The sequence below is a fragment of the Rattus norvegicus genome, chromosome 18 (assembly GCF_021556685.1).
Source record: "Rattus norvegicus strain SHRSP/BbbUtx chromosome 18, alternate assembly SHRSP_T2T, whole genome shotgun sequence".
Taxonomy (NCBI): domain Eukaryota; kingdom Metazoa; phylum Chordata; class Mammalia; order Rodentia; family Muridae; genus Rattus; species Rattus norvegicus.
In genome coordinates this window covers 3,151,517-3,175,505 of record NC_141551.1, presented here as the reverse complement: position 1 = coordinate 3,175,505, position 23,989 = coordinate 3,151,517, and the positions used below count along the sequence as shown (strand labels likewise).

General features: G+C 41.9%; 2 protein-coding genes and 1 long non-coding RNA gene across 31 annotated transcripts in view; 2 read left to right on the top strand and 1 right to left on the bottom strand.

The window, feature by feature from the left end:
• The window catches only part of Rbbp8 (RB binding protein 8, endonuclease), an 86,695-nt gene that overhangs the window by 55,092 nt on the left and 7,614 nt on the right, over positions 1-23,989 (bottom strand). For 3 of the 29 annotated variants that reach the window (XM_087592596.1, XM_087592597.1, XM_087592598.1), the window contains exons 1-2: positions 10,383-10,584; positions 6,436-6,639 (exon numbers count right to left, since the gene is read on the bottom strand). In XM_087592596.1, coding sequence (XP_087448722.1) covers positions 6,436-6,544 — 109 coding nt within the window. In that variant the 5' untranslated portion in view covers positions 6,545-6,639; positions 10,383-10,584. 29 annotated transcript variants of the gene reach the window in all.
• Positions 3,608-11,788, top strand: LOC147999650 (uncharacterized). Its single transcript, XR_015642763.1, has 2 exons — positions 3,608-3,673; positions 9,582-11,788. It is a non-coding gene; the product is annotated as an uncharacterized LOC147999650 (long non-coding RNA).
• LOC147999649 (uncharacterized) lies at positions 14,130-18,333 on the top strand. The gene is made up of 2 exons (XM_087593654.1): positions 14,130-15,941; positions 16,097-18,333. Exons 1-2 carry the CDS (start codon positions 15,822-15,824, stop codon positions 16,946-16,948), a joined length of 972 nt encoding a protein of 323 aa, XP_087449780.1. The 5' UTR covers positions 14,130-15,821; the 3' UTR covers positions 16,949-18,333.

The following is a 23,989-nucleotide window of genomic DNA, read 5'->3' as shown; positions in this document are numbered from 1 at the left end:
CACACCCATCGGAAGGAATGAGGCTGTACAACAATGGAGCTCCTGTATGAACAGGCAGTCTGTGCAACAAAGTGTTTGGGATCACAACACCGGCAACCCAGGAACCTACTGAGGAAACAGTGCTCAAAAGACTCAAAAGCACTAGAGGATGTTAATTAATCACACACCTATTCATTCTATGAATTTTGGAGAAAATCCGGGCAACTACATGCTGTTACATTACACTAAACAAGTTTAAAAGTTCATAAAGGAGGCAAGAGTTAGTTCAATTTATGATGTATAAACAATAACCCATGCTATGAATTCTTGTTTTAGTTCCTTATTAGATAAAACCCACAGAAGCAGAGCTTCATCTAATGATCAAGTAATTTGGTTTTACCAAAAACAATCCTATCTCTCTAACTATACAATAAATTATTTCTATTCTAAACTAAAAACTATATTTATAAAATCAGCTATACTTTATCTGCTCTTTGCCTAATATTTAATTATTTCAAAATATATAAATTAATTGTTGTGAATGTCACTGAGTTTAAGTAGTTATAAATAAAATAATAAAATAATATATGATAACTACTTAGGGAGTTTTTTTTTTAAGATTTATTTATTTATTATATATAAGTACATTGTAGCTGTCTTCAGACACACCAGAAGAGGGCATCAGATCTCATTACAAGTGGTTGTGAGTCACCATGTGGTTGCTGGGATTTGAACTCAGGACCTCTGGAAGAGCAGTCGGGTGCTCTTAACCACTGAGCCATCTCTCCAGCCCTAGAGAGTTCTTAATAGGCACTAGTACTATGAGTCAAAACTGTTGATTCTGTAGTACTAAAGTCGTATGTACGATATGTAGGTATGCATGTATATATATATATATATATATATATATATAATGCTTATGTAAATGCTTCTCTGTAATGCTGATGAAACATGGGAGAATGTGTAGGACAATAAACAGCTGTACCAAAACAAGCAAGCAAGCAATCCTACACTTGAAGTATAAACACCCTGTCATGTTAGAGCCTCCACACTGTCCATCTCTTTAATGCAGTTGCAATTATGCCCTGCCCCCAAAAGCCTAGTTTCCTATGAAAATGGTTTAGGTTTATGAAACACAGAATTTTATATTAGCTGAGTGTGTTAGTAGAACCTAGTGTGGACAGTAAACATGATAAAACAGTATAAAAATATTCTAAATTCTACTTCATTACTTGTGCTTTTAATAATAAATCCAATACTGAGATTTTAAAAAATAAAAATCCTACCCAAATATACTCTTGGAACTTGAATTTTAAAGAATTCTGAAACTTCTATTAAAACTTGATATTCTAAAATCAAAGCATGAAAGCTGTCTATTCAATGACAACTTAGACACTAGGATGAACAATGATGAACGGAATTGACTATGCTAAAAAGATTAAAAACTTAGTGACAAGTTTCTCTACAATTATCCCCAGCTGGAAAATTGCTGACTTTTAATTTAGGATGGGAAACCATTTATTCTTAGTTTTAGAAGAAATGCATGTAGCTTATTCTATCATGATGAGTGTGCACAGGGTTCTATAGATCACCGGTGTTGTTTTATTATGTTTTGGTCAAATGAAGCCAACAAGAAACCCCAAATGCTATCTGTATAGAGTAGGATCTACAGATGTGTGTAATTTCTTATGTGTAGACTTCCTTGGCTGTCTACATAAAATCATGCACCTCAAGTGCTACTTACTCTTCCTAACATTCTCCTTTGTTTTTTACTCACACAAAGGTTTACAAAGTAATGAGTCAAATTTGATTCCTATATAGACTTCAAAACCTGCACTGTCCAGACAAGTCTATGTTTGATGTCTTGCAAACAGTCTCTTGTATTGGTTTTTCTAGGTCGATCCCCCATCACCTTTTTAAAAATCACCCTCCAGGCAGGTCTTTGATGTGATTACATAGTCAGAGGATCTAGTTTTATAGGGAACTATGTGAAACTCACTGACAAAGGACTAATAATACAAAAGCCCTCTTTTGTCTGGGAAATATTCAGTGACCCAAACCAAACTTTTAAATAACATCGGTTTCTACAAATAGTGTTTAAATATGGCAGTATATGCCAGTAATCCCAGGACTATGAGGCTGAGGCATGAAGATCTTGAGTCCAAGGCCTGCAAATCAATTTTTAGAACATATCAATTTTTAGAACAGCTGGGCTACATAGTGAAACTCTGTCTTAAACAAATAAACAAAGACCACAATTATTTAAGACCTTCAAAAATCTATAAGCAGGAAACAAAAGCCTGCTTCTTATACCCTACCTTCTTAATGCTTTTTATAGCACACCAGCATTCCTGAGACCATGAAGCCTATTAAAGAACAGTAACAAGAATTGCATAATATAAAAGAGTTACTTACTATAAAACAAGGGTGAGCTATCTACTATGTAGTATTTGTCAGATTTTATAACAAACATATTGTTTTGCTCTCAAGAAATATATATTTTCTTAATGTTACTTCATCATAAGATAGAGGTCTCCTGAAGATCCTACTTAATAAGAAGAACATAAAAAGGAAGCCTGTCTAAATATATTTCCCTTTAAATATATAACATACTATAAATGGGTATGTCAGTCAACTTTCCACCATTACAATAAAACATTTAAATTAGAAAGAGCAAAGATTAGATGGAGCGAGATGGCTCAGCAAGTACAGGTACAGCCAGTCTGTTCCTCACGTTCTCATGAGGGAAGGGGAGAGCAATCTCCAGAGCTGTCCTCTGACCTCACCTAATCTAGGTGCTTTATACATAAGCATTCAGACAGGGAAAGGAAGAAGGCTGATGCCTAGAGGGCATGGCTGTACATACCTGTAATGCCAGCACCTCAGGAGATTTAGGCAGTCAAGTCTACCCTCAACTACATGGCAAGGTCAAAAACCAGCCTGAACCAAGTAATACCTGCTCCATCTATCTGATACAACATGGAAATAAAATGCTTTAGAGACAAAGGACCCGTTCACTAAAAGTTATAAAATCTTTCTGAAAAAAATTACAGAAAGCGAAAATATTTCATGATCATGATCAGCCTGAGTTACATAGGAATTTGGGACAGGCCTAGATCCCATCTTTAAAAAGAGAATAGAAGCCTAGTGGTGGTGGTGACCCTTGCCTTTAATCCTAATATGCGGGAGACAGAGGCAGGTGGATTTCTGAGTTCAAGGACAGCCTGGTCTATAGAGCTATTTCCAGGACAGCCAAGGCTACTCAGAGAAACCCTGTCTCAAAAAATCAGTTAAAGAAAGAAAGGAAGGAAGGAAGGAAGGCAGGCAGGCAGGCAGGCAGGCAGGCAGGCAGGCAGGCAGGCAGACAGACAAGACAACAGGAGCCACCTGTCTAGCACAGGCCTGCAGCCTGACAACCTAAGTTTGGACCCCTGGACCCATAGAGTGAAAAAGAGAACTCGTTCATGGAGTTGCCTTCTACCTCCACACAAGCACCATGGCACAGACTGTAGGATGATGTCATTATACAGGTGAAGGCAGGTATAGAATAGAATGAGGCCTGTCATTGGACGAGAAGGAAGAATGGGTGGGAGAAAAGTTTTAGAGAGGGGAGGAGACAGGAGCAAGAGAGGAGAGAAGAGCAGCAGAGAGAACATGGAGGCAGACGTTAAGATTCCTCTCTGCACATTTACAGGTTGCTATGAATACTCTTAAGGGATGGATGTGTACAGGATTTGGGGCATCTAGATGAGCAAACTATGTTTTATCTAAGTGGGCAATTTTATCTTAGCAAATGGATCAGAGGTTATTGTGTTGTGTGTTCTTTCATGTGGTGATTTAATTGAATTCGAGAGAGTGTGTGGTAGCTGGAGACACTAGGCTGCCGCGGAATTGAGATGTGTATGTACGGCATGGTGGAAACTTGCCTTGGGAAGCAGGCGGGTAGAGAGACTGTTGTCAGGCTCAGAGAGTAGCCATCGGCAGTGTGATATGGGATGGAGCTAAGCAGGTGAGAGGCTTTGCTGACTGAGATGAAAACATCCAACAGATGTCATGGGGCACTACAGTGCCAGATCTAGTGCAGCCTTATTTTAATTTTACTACAGTAACAGACACTCTTACACAAGTAAATAAGTTTTATAAATAAAATTAATCAGTACATGAGACTTAGGTTGAAAGTTTTTTCCAGTATCCCACTATCAGGTGTCTGCCGCAGGCATTTATAAAATATAGTTGCTGCTTCAGAATGACAGGGATAACTAACATACAGCTTACTGTGTGCAGACACCCTTCCAAACAGTCCACTCAGTTATACAGTGCAATCACTATAGATACCTTCGCATCATGAGGTGTCTGAAGCAGTATAAAGTTAAACAACGTGTACAGTTACCATCTCTATTGAAATCACATAGAGAGAATAGCTTTTTAGCACCTGTAGTTAATTCTATAACTTACAGACTTGGCTGCTGTATCTCATGCCTCTTTCTCATTATGGCCAGTCCACCCACAACCAACAGGATTGGCACTCAAGAGCTAATCCTAGCTAGGCATGTTGGCCCCATGCCTTTAATCTCAGCACTCAGGACAGAGGGAGGAGACGCTCTGAGTTCAAGGCTAATCTGGTCTACAGAATGAGTTTCAGAACAGCCAGGGCTACACAGAGAAACCCTGTTTTGAACACTGCTGGTGAGAACTGTCTCAGCACGCACACTGCTCACCTGAACCTATCTGCTTACATCTTACCTAACAGATCATGTTTCCACTTGGAAATACATCCAATTGTCTATAACTCTTTGGAGAAAAAAATTAATCAAGTTTGATCTCTATTTTTCCCTAAGTCTCTTTTCTCAGGAAGTTCTGCCTTCCTCACACTCCTACTGCCTGTACTGCCTAGATGCACCCAACTAGAAAGCCTGGTCCAAAAGAACATCAAAACACACACTGGTTCTTCCTGAGTCTTCCTACGCATAATACGCTGTATCAGAATTCTGTCACAGCAAACGCTCAAAATATATCTTGTGATTCAGTATCTCTATGTACACTAAGATGTGCAAAGGTACTTTGAAGTCACAGTCAGAATCTACTCAGGCTATTATCATAAGGTTTTGCAAGAAACTAACTTTACCATGGAAAAGATTCAATACACCCCCATAATGTTAGAACTGATTCAGGTAGACCACACTGTAATGGCATTATGGTATAATGTTAAAGTTGTGGGGCACCATAATATAAAGCACATGGTTGCAATAGGCAATCAAGACATATTCATAAAGTGGGGAGTCAATATATGTGAGGCCTGGGCTTCCTTCCTCAGCATCACCACAAAAACCAACCAGACTTGCAGTAGGAAACATATATGAGCAAAATCTATCACACATTAAAGATCTGAGAAAAACCTTGATCTTCTGATCCTCCTGCCTCCTCTTCAAGAGCTGAGGTTACAGGTGAGTACAAAGTGTCTGGTTTATATGGTACTGGGGGAATTAAATCCAAGGCTTCATACAAGCCAGACAACCATTCTGTTCGCAGAGCTATATCCCCAGTCTCTAAGGTATCTTTTAACACAAATATTTATATACGCATTCTAAATACAACTACTTAATCTTCCATGCATTCACTATACTTCATATAAATCATTTACAGCTCTTATTTCACTGTACATGACTATCTCTGGCAGCCTATAGAAACTCTGGAAGCAAACTGCCATTCACTTTTGTATATGAATGTTTAATAGCAAACAGCTCCTGAATGGTTTGTCGCAGTGCTTAAATAGCACTTTTCCCCCCCTGGAGCTGAGGACCGAACCCAGGGCCTTGCATTTGCTAGGCAAGCTCTCTACCACTGAGCTAAATCCTCAACCCCTTAAATAGCACTTTTATAGCTCTAAATAATCCTACAAATAATCATAGGAAAAAGATAAAAGATTATATGACAGCTAAGATTACAAAGCCAGCAGGAAGATGAAGTTAGAATTGAAATCTGTCTGCAGTCAATAAATTCTGTTTTTAGCACCACAAAGCATAGTTCCACAAGTAACTACTGACAAGTTATATGAGAATTATGTTCTAGAGGCAGGAGAGATGATTCAGCAGTTAAAAGCATTTATACTCTTGCAGAGAACCAAAGTTCAGCTCACTGCCAATAACTCTGGTTCCATGGAATCTGAAATCCTCTTTTGGTCTCCATGGCCTCCTGAACACACATTGTACATAAATACTCATGCAGGCTCTCCCACATATACCAATTTAAAAAACAATACTCCCCCTCTATATATTCTGTAGTATTTGTAGTTACAATGTAACAATTCATCAATAAAACAAATCATAAAGCATTATAACAGTAAATGCCCTTTAAAGTTGGGACATTTGCCCCTCAATATTTCTAAGTAAAAATATATAAAATAATCAAACCTAGTTTTTACTATTATAGTCTCAAGCATTTAAACAAAGACTGTACCTTGTACTTCCTTATCATGATATTCTTTTAGTTTTGTCCAGAGCTCCTTGAAGTCACTGGATATATCTGTGGAATTAGGGCTTCCACAGCTGCTTCCTGAAATGCTCATCTTGCTTACCCGGCTCCACACTTCTTTTTGTTGATGCTCGCCTGACCTTTGTGTCCTTACATAGGTGTGACGTTGTCTTTGGATTGTTGAAATACCTGAAATGATGGATTGCAATATGTCATTTTTTTGCACGCACCTTTATGTAAGCCTGAGATGAGGATGAAAGCACAAGTGCAGCTATTCTCAGGTTTTCCTATATGTTTACAATCATTCAGAGAGTTTGACAGAAGCTGGCAAAGATGACAATCAGAGCAGGGCACAGTACACTCCTCTACTCAGAACTGGGAGGTGGATGCAGGTGGGTCTCTGTGAATTCACAGCCAGTGAGAGCTACACAGAGAGACCGTGTACAGTGAGAAAACTATGATTTCAGTTATTTGACCTTCATATAGGTAAATTTTCAGGAAGGTTCTCAATTTTCCCACCGAAGAAGGAGAAATTACCAAAATTATGTTAAAGTGAAAAGGGCTCTAATAATATTGAAAGGTTTACAGTCATCCACAATCAGAATTCATTTACTCTCGTAAGATTTACTGGGCAGCCTATGCTGGCACATGTATAATCACAGCAGTCCAGAGGTGGGAGATCTCAAGTTCAAGGTCAGCCTGAGCTATATAAGGAGACCCTATCTTTAAAAAGAAAGGGGGAAAAAAAAAGGAATGGAAGGACCTGCAAGTAAAAGTGCCCACTAAGCCTGACAACTAGAGTTTGATCCTTGGAAGGGGAAGAAGGGTACGAACTGATTCTAACAAGGTGGCTTCTGACTTCCACGTGTGATCCAGTGGGAAGGGCACATATATTCACTTACATGGTAAATAAATACATGTACTGATGTACATGAGAATGTAGCTCATGAAAGGAGTGCTTGCTGAGCAAGTCCAAGGCCTTGGGTGCAATCCCTAGCACTTAAAAATTACTGCCTTAAGTTTTGGAGTGATGTGAAATCCAACACTGTACTGAACCAGAACTAGAAACATTCTAAAATATTACTGACTTTACAATCATTCCCATATACATGCTTTAAAACCAGGTAGATGGTTGACATATCAACACATGTATATTTCTGAGAACAAGTCACCAAGATACACATGCAGCAAAGCTCTAAGAACATATGTCTATTCAGAGGTCCAAAGCTATTAGGGTAGAGGTATGTTGTGATTCTTTCATAGTAACAGTTAATGATTAACTTTAAAAATTATGTGGCCCCTAAAAAGAAGCAACAGTCTATTAAGAAACTCAAGTGATTTAATACACATTTTAAAATGTGTTCTTAACTGAAACCATTAATTAGCCATTACAAAAGTAAAATGTTGGGCATGGTGACGCATGCCTGAATCTCAGCACTACGGAGGCTGAGAGAGACTGCTGCAAGCTAAAGGCCAACCTAGGCTACACAGAAAAATGATGGGAGAAAGCAGAAGAGAAAGGAGGGAAGAGAGAAGGGCAGGGTTTATAAAGAGCCTGGAGATTTGGCTCAGTTGGTAAAGCATGTACCTAGCACTCATAAGGCTCTGGGTTCCATCCCCAGCACCCACAAACTGAGCACAGTGGTGAATGCCTATAACCCTAGTCCTTAGGTAGAGGCAGGAGGATCAGGAGCTCTATTCTCCAGCTACACAGAGAGTCTGAGGCCAGTCTGGGATGCACAGACTCTGTAAAAACACAAAACAACTTCTGGGGCTGGAGAAATGGCTTAGTGTTTAAGAGCATTGGCTGCTTTTTCAAAGGACTGAACTTCAAGTTTTAGAATCCACAATCTTCTATAACTCTAGTTCTAGAAACTGACCTGACACACTCTTCTCTAACCTCTATAGGCACTAAGGTATACATGATATATAGATATAGATATAGATATAGATATAGATATATGCAGGCAAAGACATACATGCAGGCAAATCACTCATACACACAAAATAAAAATAAGTCTAAACTGAAACCCATTACTTTGTATACTAGCCTAAAAGTTAACTTTTTAAGGAAAAGAATGTATGCAACTACTTGGATCTTGGTAAAGCACTACAGAAATGATACATACATTTACTAAGTGTTACAAAAATTGCAGTTAGGTGCTCCTAAAAGAATCAGCAAAAATCGAGCATAAGTAGCTTTAAAATAATCTTATTAACTTTCTTGGGTACGCCAAGTTATTGTTAGTCCTCTTGGATGCAATAGTGATGAGACTATTTAAACTTAAAAAAAAATTTCTTATGCACCCTGAAAAGAATCCAGGCATGCTAGGATATATCTCCAACCCCATTTTTCTTTTTCCATTAAAAAGGCTTTGTCTATTACAGGAATATTGTGAGATAAACTACCGTTCTCTGGGATTGGTTTGAAAACTGATGTGGGTGGAAAGACGAAACAAGAACAGCTCACTTAGACAATTATTGAAGCTGAGTGATGAATGGGTATATGAGGGGATCAATACTGCTGTCTCTCCCTAAAAGTAAGATGAGAACTAATACAGTTTTGCTTCACAAGCCTGTGTGTAAAAGATACACTACGGCCAACAAGAGACTGCCTTTATGTACAACAGCATATGGAATAGACTTTTATTAGCCATATCAGAACTCTAGAAAGAGGTACAATTACTAATTTCAGTGTAGAGTTGGGCATGCCATTATAACAGATTAAATGACCTGCTCAAGGTAATACAGCTAGGGCGTGGCTACTTCGGGGCTAGGATTTGAACCCTAAACTATACTTCCGAGTAGCAAGAAAAAAAAAGTATGCCAGGCAGTGGTAGCGCACTCTCTGAGTTCGAGCTCAGCCTGGTCTACGAAGCGAGTTCAGGGCCAGCTAGGGCTACACAGAGCAATCTTGTCTTCAGAAACAAAACCCATCACCCTACTGACCCCTATCCCCCCACCCCCAAAATTTAAAAAAAAAAAAGGAAGAAAAGTTTAAAGGTTTAATTACTTTAATGGAAAACTTAAAGCTGAGTTAAAACTAGCAGTGCATTCGAAGTATCCTTTAGAAAAATGCATCAATGACAAAGTAGTTAAAATAATCCAGAGCTTTTGTTGTTTTGAAACAGATCTCACTACTTAGCCCTGGCTGACCTGGAACTCTCTATGTAGACCAAGCTGGGCTGGAACTCTGAAAAATCCGCTTTCGTCTACCGGAGCCACCACGACTGTTCAAGTGCTTTTGAAAACGGCTACAGTAAAAACTATCAATACCATGTTTGCAAATTTCGGCTCACAGCATCCTTTCCATCTAGTACGCTCGCTCAGCACTTTGCAGCCAATCTTTTTGCTCTGAACCGTTATTCGCTGCGCACTGAGCCCTTCTCTCTCACAACACTCATCTTGTCTCCCGGGTCTCTGTGGACACAAAGGCTAGTGACGATCCTTTTCCGTGTATCCACAGCATCGACAACCTCCACGCGAAGACGCTCGGTAAAACTAGACTGTCACACCACACAAGGGAAACGCACAGGACATTCAGCGTCCCTCTCACAAGCAAAATGCACACTCGCCGCGGCCCTCACTCCCACCGGGTCTCCATCAGCCTCAGACGCCCCTCGAGTTCCCAGCGCTTCCCGGGTCAGACGGAAGACACTTCAAACGCTACGCGAAAAGAGCGCGCTGCGCACTTGGCGCATGCGCGGGGCGGGCTCAGCGCTGAGGGGCGCGTCTCGAAGTGCGCGGGAGCCCGGTAGACTGCTTGGAACGTGAGCCCGGCCCGCGTCCTTCGGACCGGCCCGAGCCCAGACTACGTCGGCCGGTGCTTCACGCGTCTCGGCCGCCTGAGCCACTGCGAAAGCGCGGCGTCCAACCGGAAGTAGCTGCTTGGACCCTGCACGCAGGGTAGGAAGGAGAGTCCTTTTACTCACAGCTTCCGAGCCTCCCTTCAGAGTCTTCGGGATCCGTCCTCCGGGCCGGGAAGGCCCCGCCGTTCGTTACTGCCCACTTCTCGCCGAGTGCCCTACCTCTCCAGGCGGCCGAACCCACGGAGAGGACGGCCAGAACCTCCCGAAGGCTGGCCGGAGGGCGGCCGGCCCCGCCCGGCCCCGGAGGCCTCCGGCATCCCGTGACGTCACGCGGGAGTTCCCGCGGCGTCACGCCCCTTTGCCCCCAGCCGCGGGGCGGCCGCTGAGCTGGTTGGTGGGTGGGAAGTGCTTCCGAGAGGAGCGTTTGTGGAATTGTCTGGAAAATAAGCCATCTGTTGGGAACTTGACCACGAGCCCCTGGGTTGGGCGAAGTTAGCCTGGAGTGTTCTGTGACTCCCGCACGTTTCGTGGCGGGCCTGAGCTGTACCAACTTAGGGATGAGATGGAAGGATGTGGGGATGGATAGGCTCATCCTTAGTTTTCAGCTTTATAGCCATTGCCTACAGTGTAGGAATGGGCACCTGAGAGGCCTGGGTGGGAATGCCACAACTCAGAAGGATGCTGCTAAAGTTAAATGATGAGTTTCTGGCAAGTGCTGAGAAAAAAAATTGAAGTGTCTAGAATTATTTGTTAACAGGCTATTGAGTAACCCAGGTGGGCTTCAAATTCACTGTGCATGGTCTTGAACTCCTGACTCTCCTGTTTCCATCTTCTGAGTGCTGGTATTGTACCATAATAATCATAGACGAGTGGCAGCCACCACACCAGGCCAGTTTATTTTTTGACAGTGCTGGGCATCTAACCCAAGACTTTATGCATGCTAGCTAGGTAAACACTCTATCAACTGAGCTACATTCTTGGCCCTTATGTAATTTTTTTAAAAAAAAAATCAGAATTCTCTGTGGATTATTTTAAGGTTCAAAGGCCAGAAGAAGGCATTGGGTCCTCTAGACTTGGAGTGATAGATGGTCGCGAAGCAGGCAGTGTTCTTAATTACTGAACCATCTCTCTCCAGCTCCTTTTCTATTTTATAAGACAATGAAAATTAGGTTATATTTTTCCTCTAGCAAACAGGACTTGTATAGTTTCTAGTAGAAATAGCAAGTTTGGGTAGAGATGGGTGGAACCTAAGATCAGTTTGTCATTTAATCAAATACTAAAGAAGACTGGTTTTCTAAAGAAAAGCTATTTGAGGTATTTGAGAGCCTGGAGAGATGATGGCTTAGTTGTTAAGAGAATATTTAATGCTCTTAGGGAGGACCTGGGTTCTGTTCTCAGCACCCATGTTAGGCAATTCACAACTGGCTACTCTTAGTTCCAGGATTCAGAATTCTGAGTGTACCTGCATGTACATAAATTCACACAGGACACATACACATAAATACAAAATAAATCTTTTTCAAAAGCTATTTCTGAAGCTATGGTTATTGTGGTACACACCTACGATCCCAGACCTTGGGTGTCCAGGAACCTGAGTTAGGACAATTGCTATAAGCCTAGACAAAATAGCCAGACCCTGCCTTAAGCAAAATGAAAATAAAGCACATCTCTGTATGTAATCTACTTATATAAATCAGAATCCTTGGCAGCTTCTCCCTTAAATATCCTATCAAACCTATCACCAAATCCTGACAGTCATGCCTATAACTCATCTCCTAAATCCATCCCTTTATCTTCATTTATTGACCCATAATCTACCATGATCTCTTATTTTTGTTTGTTGCTAAAACAGGACACATGCAACCTAGACTGGCTTTATGTAGCTGAGGTTGGCCTTGAACTCCTGACATTCCTATCTGTCAGGTCCAAATGAAATACCAATAAACTGGAAAAGGCAGTCCAAATAGCCAGAAGTGAGCTCTACCTGGATAGGAGGATTTCTGGCAGTTAGAGAAAACCAGCATTCCTCAGGAACTTGTGAAGCTGGTTCCACTCTGCCTCAAGGAGTCATTTCCCTTGCCTCTGGCAGAAGGGACATATGGCTACCTGAGTGAGGTGCATATTATATATCAAAGGTCATGCAGGCCCCCAGTTCCTTCACTGTCTTAAGTAACCTAGTACCCATTCCAAAGTCCATGTTAGCATCCCTCCTAACCTCCCTCCCTCCCTCACCCACTCCCTTACCTTCTTCCCCCACCCCCTCTGCTCCTGCTTCTCTCACTTGTTTTCTCTGTTGTCTAACCCCTGCTATTCTCCCCTTTGTCCCAAATAGCTCCGGCCATGTCCAGTCTGCTGACTGTGTTCAGTCTACCTTCTCTTTGCTCTGGACTATTAAGGTGCCTGTAGTTGTTTTCTCTCATACCTACAATAAAAACCTTCCCCTTGACCATACCATGGAGCAGTCATGGCCTCAGTTTGTACACTGCCTGTAAAGCAGTGGGATTACAGTCATACGCTATCAATCTCTGACCTAAACTACTACTGGTTTACTCTCCATTCCACACACACAGTCACCTATCTAGACCTTCCTAGTCTCTGAAGGAAAACTTGAGCATCTTTTCTCAATTGGTGCATAGATTTACTATTTGAGTGTGCTGCTAAGTGTTTTGTTTTGTTTTGTAAAGAAACATACATGGTCTAATTAGTAAGAGAATTTGGAGACAGAACTGAATTTGAATCCTGCTCTCACTACCTGACTGACTGACTGATTTCTGTCATACTTTCCCTGCCTGTAAAATGAAGATAGTGGTGCAAACTTTCCTGGGCGAAAGGATTAAATGAGTATGTGAAAGCCAGTTACAATAGTGTTCAAATATATATGTGCTCAGTACAAACTAGCTATTATTAGTATTCCTGACTCAAATATTGTGACACAAAACTAATTTTAAAAAATTGAATAATGGAATTAAAGGTATAGTCTCCAAAAACAAAAGTAAATACTTTAAAATTAAACTTGTGTTTAATTTGAGTGTGGTGGCACACGCCTTTAATCCCAGAATTCAAGAGGCAGAGATAGGCAGGCCAACAGAGTAGTTAAATTTAAAAACATAGCTTTTTTTATTTTTAAAGGTAAATTGAAATTCCCTTTTAAGATATGCTTACTTCCAGAGGACTTTTGCACAGCAGCTGTGAATTTAAATCTGATAATGGCATTTTGCTGCTTAAATGCCTTCAGGGCTTCCTGTCACTGTGTCAAGGCCCCTTTGCATTTTCTGTCTGCACTAGCCAGCCTTCTGTTGTAGGTGCTCCTAGACCTTGCTGTCCCTCTGGTCCTGGATTTCTCACCAAATCCCATTTCTCTTCAATAGTCACTTTTTATTTTATCACAGTAGATACTTAGTTCCTTTTCCAGCACCATGTACTGCCTATCACACCTTTTTTTATATACAGCTTTAATTAATTTAGTTTTTTATATACAGCTTTAATTAATTAGTTTTTCTCACCTTTAGGCATGTTAAGTTTTTTCCATAACCACGACTTGTTTGTTCACTTTTTAAAACTGTGTCTATATGAGTGCTCGCGTGCATGTTATGAGCACTGTGTGTACACCAGGTGTCCTTGGAGGTCCGAAGAGGGCATCGGATCCTCTAGAGCTGGAGTTCCAGGTGGTTGTTAGCCCCCTGATATATGTGCTGAGAACCAAACCTAGGTCCTCTGTAAGAGCAGTAAGTATTCTTTATTCTTTATGCTAACCCATCTGTCTAGCTCCTTTTTTCTTTTTTAAACTTTTGTTGTTGTTTGGTTTGGTTTGCTGTTTTGTTTTTCTTTGTTTGGTTGGTTTTTGGGTTTTTGTTTGTTTGTTTTCAGTCTCTTTGGTTTTTTGAAACAGGGTCTCACTCTATGGCCCTTGGTGTTCTGGTGTACTCAACTATGTAGGCCAGGCTGGCTTTGAACTCAGAGAGATCCACCTGCCTCTGTCTCCCAAGTGTTGGGATTAAAGATGTGCCCCACCACACTGGCTTCTTATTCACTTTTAATCTCCCCAAACTAACCTAAGCAGGACTCTGGTTGATGGATAAATTGGACATCCCTTGATCAACTCCCATTTTTCTTGTATGTGGAAACTTTTGCATACATTTGAAAAGTTTCTACCCTCTTACTATCATTAGTGAAAATTTAGAGGAAGAAATGCCTACATTGAGTTCAGGGAACAAATTGCAGCATTCAACTCCTAGCTCTTACTGGCTCCTAAAACTCATGTCCTTTTCACAAACAAAAATCCCATTAAATAATCCCAAAGTCTTAATTTATTCCAGTGTAGGTTCACAAGGCTCATCTGATATAGTTGACAACCTCGTGTAGCGGTGAGCCTGGAGTAACAAAACAAGGTACACCCTTCTAAGATACAGGGTGGACGGGCAAAGGGATGGTCTGATGTTTAATGAGCCCAAGAAGGAAGCCAAACCAAGCCAATGGAGCGAACATCTAATCCCAGCCCTCAAAGTTACCTTCTCTCCTGTGAGGCCTTCCTGGACTCCGCCCATGCTTCAGTCTTCATGGGGCTGGGTTCTTCTTGGGTTTCCACTGTGGCTTGAGACATCACAAAGCCATGAGACATCATCACCTCAGACTCTTTCCACAGAGACTCCAAACTGAAGGCAGTTTTCGTCCTGGTCTTCCTGGGTTTCCTCTTCAGCCGTGGTGAGCCACCAGGACTCCATAGCTCTGCTCTTCAGGCCTCTACAGTCCCCTGCACTGCACGAATACTGCCAAGGCCTGCTGCTTGTAGAGGCTGCAGCTGGGCCTCTCGGAGTCATGGCTGAAGTCAAGGATCCCTTTGCCAGCAAACTAGAGTTCCCAGTCTAGTTTGGGGCTCTCTTCGGGGGTCCCTTCAAGGAATCCTCCTTATTGCCAAGAGTTACCACCAGCACCCTCTGTTTCTCAGCTTTACATCCCGGCTGCTCCTCCTCTGGCTACACTGGGCCACTCTGCTTTTCTTTTTAGTAAGCTTTGTCTTAAAACGATCCCTTTCTCTCTCATTTGACTGTAAGCCATTAAGAGCAGCCATGCTGCAGCCCAGATGCCTTGCTGTTTCGAGATCTCCTCTGCTAGGTCCACTGGTAGATCCCTTGGAAGTTCAGTCTTCCAACATGCCTCTGGACAAGGACACAAGGAAGCCAAACTCTCGGCCACAAGGAAACAAGGATGGCCTTTACTCCAGTTCCCAAGACAGCTCTCCTTTCTATCAGAAACCTCATCAGCATGGCCTTCCGGTTCTCTGGGTCCTCACCCAGACTGTAGGCTATGCAGCAGTCTGATCTTCCAGGAGCCTGCTGCTCTAGACTCTCCCGCCTTTCCCTCTTAACCAGCTCCAAAAGGTCTGCCACATGCTCAGGAGCAGTGATATAAAGGACCACATTTTACTTTAGACAGGAAAAAGGAGGTCTACTTAGCTCTTGTCTTTTTGAAGGTTGGAAATCCAAGAGATGATGCCCAAGGTGCTGTTTCTGTCTCTCTGTTTTTCTTTTTTTGTTTCCATTTATTTTTTGAAGCAGGTTTACTATGCAGTCCAGGCTCTGTTGGTCAGACCGGCCTGTAATTCATTGTATACTGGAAGATGACCGTGAACTTTTGGTCATCTGGCTTTCTACCTCTCAAGGATATACCATCACAAATACCAGGGTGTACCACCACATATACATACCAGCGTATACCACCACATATACATACCAGGGTATCCCACCACATATACATACCAGGGTATACCACCACATATACATACCAGGGTATACCACCACATATACATACCAGGGTATCCCACCACATATACATACCAGGGTATACCACCACATATACATACCAGGGTGTACCACCACATATACATACCAGGGTATACCACCACATATACATACCAGGGTATACCACCACATATACATACCAGGGTATCCCACCACATATACATACCAGGGTATACCACCACATATACATACCAGGGTGTACCACCACATATACATACCAGGGTATACCACCACATATACATACCAGGGTATACCACCACATATACATACCAGGGCATACCACCACATATACATACCAGGGCATACCACCACATATACATACCAGGGCATACCACCATATATACATACCAGGGCATACCACCACATATACATACCAGGGTATCCCACCACATATACATACCAGGGCGTACCACCACATATACATACCAGGGCATACCACCACATATACATACCAGGGTATACCACCACATATACATACCAGGGCATACCACCACATATACATACCAGGGTATCCCACCACATATACATACCAGGGTATCCCACCACATATACATACCAGGGCATACCACCACATATACATACCAGGGTATACCACCACATATACATACCAGGGCATACCACCACATATACATACCAGGGTATCCCACCACATATACATACCAGGGTATCCCACCACATATACATACCAGGGCATCCCACCACATATACATACCAGGGTATCCCACCACATATACATACCAGGGCATACCACCACATATACATACCAGGGCATACCACCACATATACATACCAGGGTATCCCACCACATATACATACCAGGGTATTCCACCACATATACATACCAGGGTATCCCATCACAAATACCAGGGTATACCACCATTGTTTTTCTGAGATTTTATAATGTTCATTTAAATTGTGGAAATGGAGAACCTAATCCTAGATATTGGCCTCAAGAAGGAATTTGAAAAACTACCATGGGAATAAATTAGGAAGTTCCAAGTATTTTCTGAGAAAGCATACTTAGCAAAGTAGTTCAAAGTTACTTCGAACTCTTTATAATACTGCTGCCTCATAACTTGTAGTTTAGAAATTTTGTATATTTATGTATTTTTCCCCTCACTCTGGTGTGAAAGTGATATGTGCTCAGTGGAAACCAAACTTCAGAATTTTGACCTTTGACCTTTTCCTAGGCTAGTGATAACAGGATACTGCTGTAATTCTGGACATCCCCTTAGAGCTGCTGCCCCCAGACAGTTGCTTGGTCTTAGAGGAGACAGAGTCACATGAAGTACTGTGTGGCCAAGCTCAGATGTTAACTTTTTCTTGTTGATTTTTATTTTGGTGAGTGTGTGTGTGTGTGTGTGTGTGTGTGTGTGTGTGTGTGTGTGTGTGTGAGAGAGAGAGAGAGAGAGAGAATGTGCATGAATGAGTAACCTTATTCATGTTGCACAAGTGTTCTGTCACTGAACTACATTCCCAGTTTTGTTAAATTGTGACTTAAAATATTTTTAATTCATGGTCCTATTTTAAGATCAGGAGCATCTGTATTTGTATATTGTACTGTGGTGGTAGAATAAGGCTGGTTCTGTCAAAAGTTAGGGTTCCTAGCACCCACATATAGAGCTGTCTCAGGACTGTGAATGCAATGTCTCAGAATACCTTCAACACATTAGTTGCTCCATTTGGATCTCAGTTTAAAAGCTCTGTGATAAAATAGTTAAAATGGTAAATTCTGTCTTGGCGGTGTATATTTAACCAATTTAAATTTCTTGTATCTTACCCTGCAGTACAACTACAGGATTTTTAGAATTTAGGACTCATGTAGCTTTCTAAATCATGTAACTCTCACCATTTTAAAAATGAAATTCTTGATTCTACAGTGTATGCCTACTTCCCACAGCTAGATAACAGTAGTGTGAAGGGAAATCACATGTCAGATTAGAGTAATGAAATAAAATTACAGGGCTTTAAACCTCATGGGAGGCACTGGTTAATCTTTCAAATCGCCTTTGTTTGGCTCCTTCAATTTCCTTTGCTGTCTTCCAAACCCTCAGTGTATTATTCAAGCTTTTCTGTTCAGTATTTTCATTTTCAGCTAAAAGCTTGTCCAGATTAAGTAAGACAGTTTTTTTTCCCTCTCTCCCTCCCTTCTTCCTTCCTCCCTCCCTGCCTTTTTTTCTTTCTTAAGGGCACAGCACCTTACACTATCACACAGGCTGTTCTGGAATCACTAAAGTCCAGGCTGGCCTCTTGCCTCATCTCCCAGTGCAGGGATGACAGGTGTGAGCTCCACCAGGTCTGCTCCTCAGACCTTCTTTGCATCCACTTTGATGGAGGTGACCAGTAGCCCAGGCTCCACTAGTGCTTTGGCCTCAGATATCCTTTAGTCCCTCCTTCCAGGGAGGGACAGTTGTTTAAAAGCCTCAGATTGCGTTTGCCTCCTCAAAACAGGCCAGGCTCTTCCTGCCACCCTAGATCCAAAAAGTTCCAAACACTTTCCCACATGGTCAGGACAAGTCACCGACACCCAAGTCTATCGATGTTTTCTCCTAAATAGGATTGGCTTACTGCTTTCTTTCACTCATACTTTTTTTTTGGCCCTACTTTAGACCATTTCTTACCTCTGCTGTTCTGTCCACTGTAGTGGAGTCTGTATACTTGCCTAAGTTCCAAAACCATTATTTCTGATTTTACCACTGTTTTAAAACCTGCATTGACTGCTCTGCTGCATGGAGGTTAGAATGAGACCCTTTACCCAGTGTCACAGAGACTTTCGTCCACTCGACCTTCACCTCCTTTAGGGGCAGCACAGAACTCTTCTTCCTTTTGACTTGGTTTACCCAGTTGTTTCCTCCATTTCTACTTCTTCATTAAGACTCAGTTTAGGTGTTGCTGCTTCCACTCCACTGACCTGACACTTCTCTTCACCTTGTCTTCCACAGAGGCCCTCCTCATTCACCATGACTTCCACAGAGGCCCTCCTCATTCACCATGACTTCCACAGAGGCCCTCCTCATTCACCATGACTTCCACAGAGGCCCTCCTCATTCACCATGACTTCCACAGAGGCCCTCCTCATTCACCATGACTTCCACAGAGGCCCTCCTCATTCACCATGACTTCCACAGAGGCCCTCCTCATTCACCATGACTTCCACAGAGGCCCTCCTCATTCACCATGACTTCCACAGAGGCCCTCCTCATTCACCCATGACTTCCACAGAGGCCTTCCTCATTCACCATGACTTCCACAGAGGCCCTCCTCATTCACCCATGACTTCCACAGAGGCCCTCCTCATTTACCATGACTTCCACAGAGGCCCTCCTCATTCACCATGACTTCCACAGAGGCCCTCATTCACCATGACTTCCATAGAGGCCCTCCTCATTCACCCATGACTTCCACAGAGGCCCTCCTCATTCACCCATGACTTCCACAGAGGCCCTCATTCACCCATGACTTCCACAGAGGCCCTCCTCATTCACCATGACTTCCACAGAGGCCCTCATTCACCATGACTTCCACAGAGGCCCTCCTCATTCACCCATGACTTCCACAGAGGCCCTCATTCACCCATGACTTCCACAGAGGCCCTCCTCATTCACCCATGTCTCAACACTGATCTCCAGCAGTACTCTAATGCTACTATATTCTAATTACTTTCATAAAGCTTTTATCTTTTTCAACAATGTTGTGAGCTTCTAAATACCAGAGGATGCTTGCTTCAAGTCACCATTACCGTAGTTCTTGCCAGAGAGTCTTATCTTAGCATTGCGCCATCTCATAACACCACAGATATAAAATGAATTTTTCTAATAGCCACATTGAAAAAAATTACAAAAATGTGGTTGGGCATGGTCAGTCATGCTTGTAATTTCAGCATTTAGTACGTAGAGGCAAGTGGATGTCTGAGTTTGATGGTAGCCTGATCTATAGCAAGTTCCAGACTAGCCAGAGCTACATAGCTAGACCCTGTCTAGAAACAAAACAAAACACAAAAACAAACAAAAAGATAGGATTAGCAACATATTTTATTTAACCCCATGTGTCTAAAATGATTACCTTAACTTGTAATCAGTTAAAAAGTTATGAGAAGGCAAGGATATGGTTCATGGGTAAAAAGAATTGTCCTGCAAGCTAGATGACCTAGATTTGATTCCCAGAACCCACGCAAACATCTGGATGTGGTAGCACGCATCTGTAACTCCAGAACTTAAGAGAATGAGAGGCAGAGACAAACTCAAGAACCTGCTAGCCGGGTGAGCACAGCAGCAAAACACGACAGGAAGGCAAGGGCCAACTCCTGAAGCTAATTTTTCACTCCATGCCAGTGCTTGTGCTCACATGTCTACACACACACACACACACACACACACACACACACACACACACACACACACACACACACTTTCTGAGGCAGCATCTCGTATTAACTCAGGCTAGCCTCAAACTCTTAGAAATCTCCTGCCTCCATCTTCCATATTCTGGGATTATAGGCCAGTGACACTACTTTCATACTAAGTGACACCCTGCTTTCGTACTAAGTTTTTGAGACTAATGTGTTTCTTACCTGTACTGGCTGGTTTTGTGTGTCACCTTGACACAAGCTGGAATTATTACAGAGAAAGGAGTCTCAGTTGTGGAAATGCCTTCATGATATCGAGCTGTAAGGCATTTTCTCAACTAGTGATCAAGTGGGGTGGGCCCAGCCCACTGTGGGTGGTGCCGTCCCTTGGGCTCTATAAGAGAGCAAGCTGAGCAAGCCAGGGGAAGCAAGCCAGTAAGTAACATCCCTCCATGGCCTCTGCATCAGCTCCTGCTTCCTGACCTGCTCGAGTTCCAGTTCTTTAGTGATGAACAGCAATGTGGAAGTGTAAGCTGAATAAACCCTTTCCTCCCCAACTTGCTTCTTGTCATGATGTTTGTGCAGGAATAGAAACCGTGACTAAGACATTACCTAAATGGCTCATCTCAGTTCAGCCCAGCCACATTTCATGTGCTCAAAGGCATGTGTTTAGTGATTACTGTTTTGGATATAGGCCTACTGTATATAATGAACAAATTAGTGCTTAAGGAACTGATTCATATACAGACCCAAGACGGAACCAGAAGTAAGGCAATGAGTATCTGAATCTCATTGTCCTCTATTTGCGTTTGGAATTCCCCATTTTTCTTTAATCTCCTCCCCTTCATACTGTCCTCTTCCATACCATTTAGTGAGAACCTGTATCTCCTGGCTCAACAGTTAAGCCAGTGATTAAATCCATTATGGGAATTTACAACAAAACGAAACACTACCTCCAACATAAACACACAATGCTAGAAAATTAGAGGGAGCTGGCATACTTGCAGTCAATATTATGTGAAAATCAGTCCAGAAGTTATTGGAGAGACAAAAGGCAATAGGACTTGAAGACAGAAGCATATTAACTAAAAATATTGGGCCAAGTTAAATGAGCACTTGATAAATTTTAACGAATTGTTTATAGTTATTGGTAAATGGTATTTGTAGGTGGGCAATACATCTATTAATGATTCTGCTCCAAATGAAGTTTAGCCAGGCATAGTGGCACACAACATTAATCCCAGGATTAAGGCTGAGGCAGGTGCATCTCTGTGAGTTCAGGGCCAACCTGGTCTACATCCTGAGTTCCAGAAAAAACAAAGTTACATAGTGAGATCCTGTTTTGATAAAAGGAGAGGGGGGGGGGAGGAGGAGGAGGAGGAGGAGGAGGAGGAGGAGGAAGAAGAAGAAGAAGAAAGCAAGAAAGAAAAGTGTTTAAGTTCCAGTCAGTTTTAGTGATTTTATAATAACTTCAAAAGCTATATTTAGCATCCATGGGTCATGTCAGCATCAATGTTTTTATGTTGATAGTGCCTTAGATGTAATTCTGTTGACAGTGCCTTTGGTGTTCACGTAAGTACTTATAGCAGGCATTAAAGGTGATGAGGGTATGGTAGCTTACACTGTTAAATCTGGAATCCCAGTACTTAGAAGACTGAGGCACGATTGCTAAAAGTTGCAGATTAGACTGGCTATGTGGAAAGTTCCAGCTAGCCTCAGCTACATAATAACAAATCCTTTCTCAGAAAGGATTACCCATAGCTAAGGAATACAGCTCATTGGTATTTACTTAGCATGCACAAGGCCCTGTGTTTGATCCCTCATACCAGCACTATGTATACATAAACACAAACTATTACACATTACTTTCAATGAGAATAGCCTCATTTAGTCTGGCCAATTTTCAGCCCAGATCAGCAAGTTTTATTATTTATTTATAGACTTTGACTCCCTATGTAGTCCAGGTTAGCCTTAATCCCTCCCACCCCCTTCAGCCTGGATTACAAACGTGTACCATCATACCTGGCTAGAAGCTTTGTTAAGTTTGGCTAAATGTGAAGCTATAGCTATACTGGAGTAAGTGTCCTTCTTAGTTTTCCTTTAGAAACTATTTAAATGTTTTAAGACAGGGCCTTACTCTGTCTTGTTGAGACAATCTTCCTACCTCAGCTTTCCAAATGGCTAGGATCATATGCATGAGCTACTGGATCTAATGGCATGTGTTTTTATTTTAATACAATTTAACGTGTTTGATTTTGGTGTGTATTTTTGTTACATAACAGGTAATGTGTGTACCTGTTAGTGTGGATACTTGCATGTGCACATACAGGCATGCATGCATATGTGTGCATATGCATGTGGAGGCCAGGTCAGTATCATATGTCTTCCTCAGCTGTGCTTCCTTTTAGTTAGCTAGTTAGCTAGTTTGTTTGTTTGTTGAGACAGGATCTCACATTTGCTGTGTAGATCACACTGGTTTTGGACTTACAGAGTTCTACCTGCCTCTATCTCAAATGTACTGGAACTAAAATGTGTCATCAAGCCTGGCCTCGATCTATCTTCCTTCCTTCCTTCCTTCCTTCCTTCCTTCCTTCCTTTAGATTTATTTATTTTATGTATAAGAGTACACTGTAGCTGCCTTCAGACACGACAGAAGAGGCATTGGATTCCATTACAGATGGTTGTGAGCCACCATGTAGTTGCTGGGAATTGAACTCAGAACCTCTGAGAAGAACAGTCAGTGCTCTTAACCGCTGAGCCATCTTTCCAGTCCCTCCATCTTATCTCTTGAGACACGGTCTCTCGCTGGAACTTTTTACTGGAACTTAACTGATTAAGATAGACTGACTGGGTGCTAAACCCCAGGTATCCACTTGTCTCCACTCACTGGAGTTTTTCAGGTGCCTAGGATTTGAACTTAGATCCTCATGCTTGGATGGAAAGTACATTATGATGTGGTTTTTGCTTTTATTTGTTTACTGAATCTGGAGACACAGGATAAATGTGGGAATCAGAGCTAACTTGCAGGGGTCAGTTCTCTCCATCTGCCATGTGTGTCCTCTGGGGATTGAACTCGTGATCAGTGTTGGCAGTAGGCACCTTTACCAACTGAATCATCCAACCAGTCTTCTCGTTTGTTTTTAAAAATCATTCACTGAGCTTCATTTCATGTCAATAATGGGCAAATTTTACTGGAATATGGTTTTCTCAGTTCAGGAACTAACATACAGAAATGCTTGATAAAGAAGGTTCTTATACAGTTTATTTCTAGATGTAGATGTTGTGGTGGTTTAAGAATGTTATTAATCTATTTTCAAAATGACGTGTCCTGGACAGGGACAGATAGTTCTCCCTGGACATCTACTTACAATGTAGTAGTCATTTAGGCAATATTTCATCTCTATGACTACATTATAGGTTTATGAAGTCTAAGAATTTTAAGTAGTTATCTTTTAGGTCTCATTTCTAACACTGGTACTTAGGAGAACCTCAGAACTTAACTGCCAAAGAGATGCCAAAAAAGCATAAACACAATCACCAAGACTATAAAACTGAAAAGGTTTGTTTATTTTAGCAATCTTGAAAGA

Bases quoted from the DNA above. Each gene is read 5' to 3' on its own strand.
- LOC147999649 (XM_087593654.1), top strand. From the start codon at position 15,822: ATGCAGTCCAGGCTCTGTTGGTCAGACCGGCCTGTAATTCATTGTATA. The intron at 15,942-16,096 runs GTGTACCACCAC...TATACATACCAG, and splicing joins ATACCATCACAAATACCAGG to GGTATACCACCACATATACA.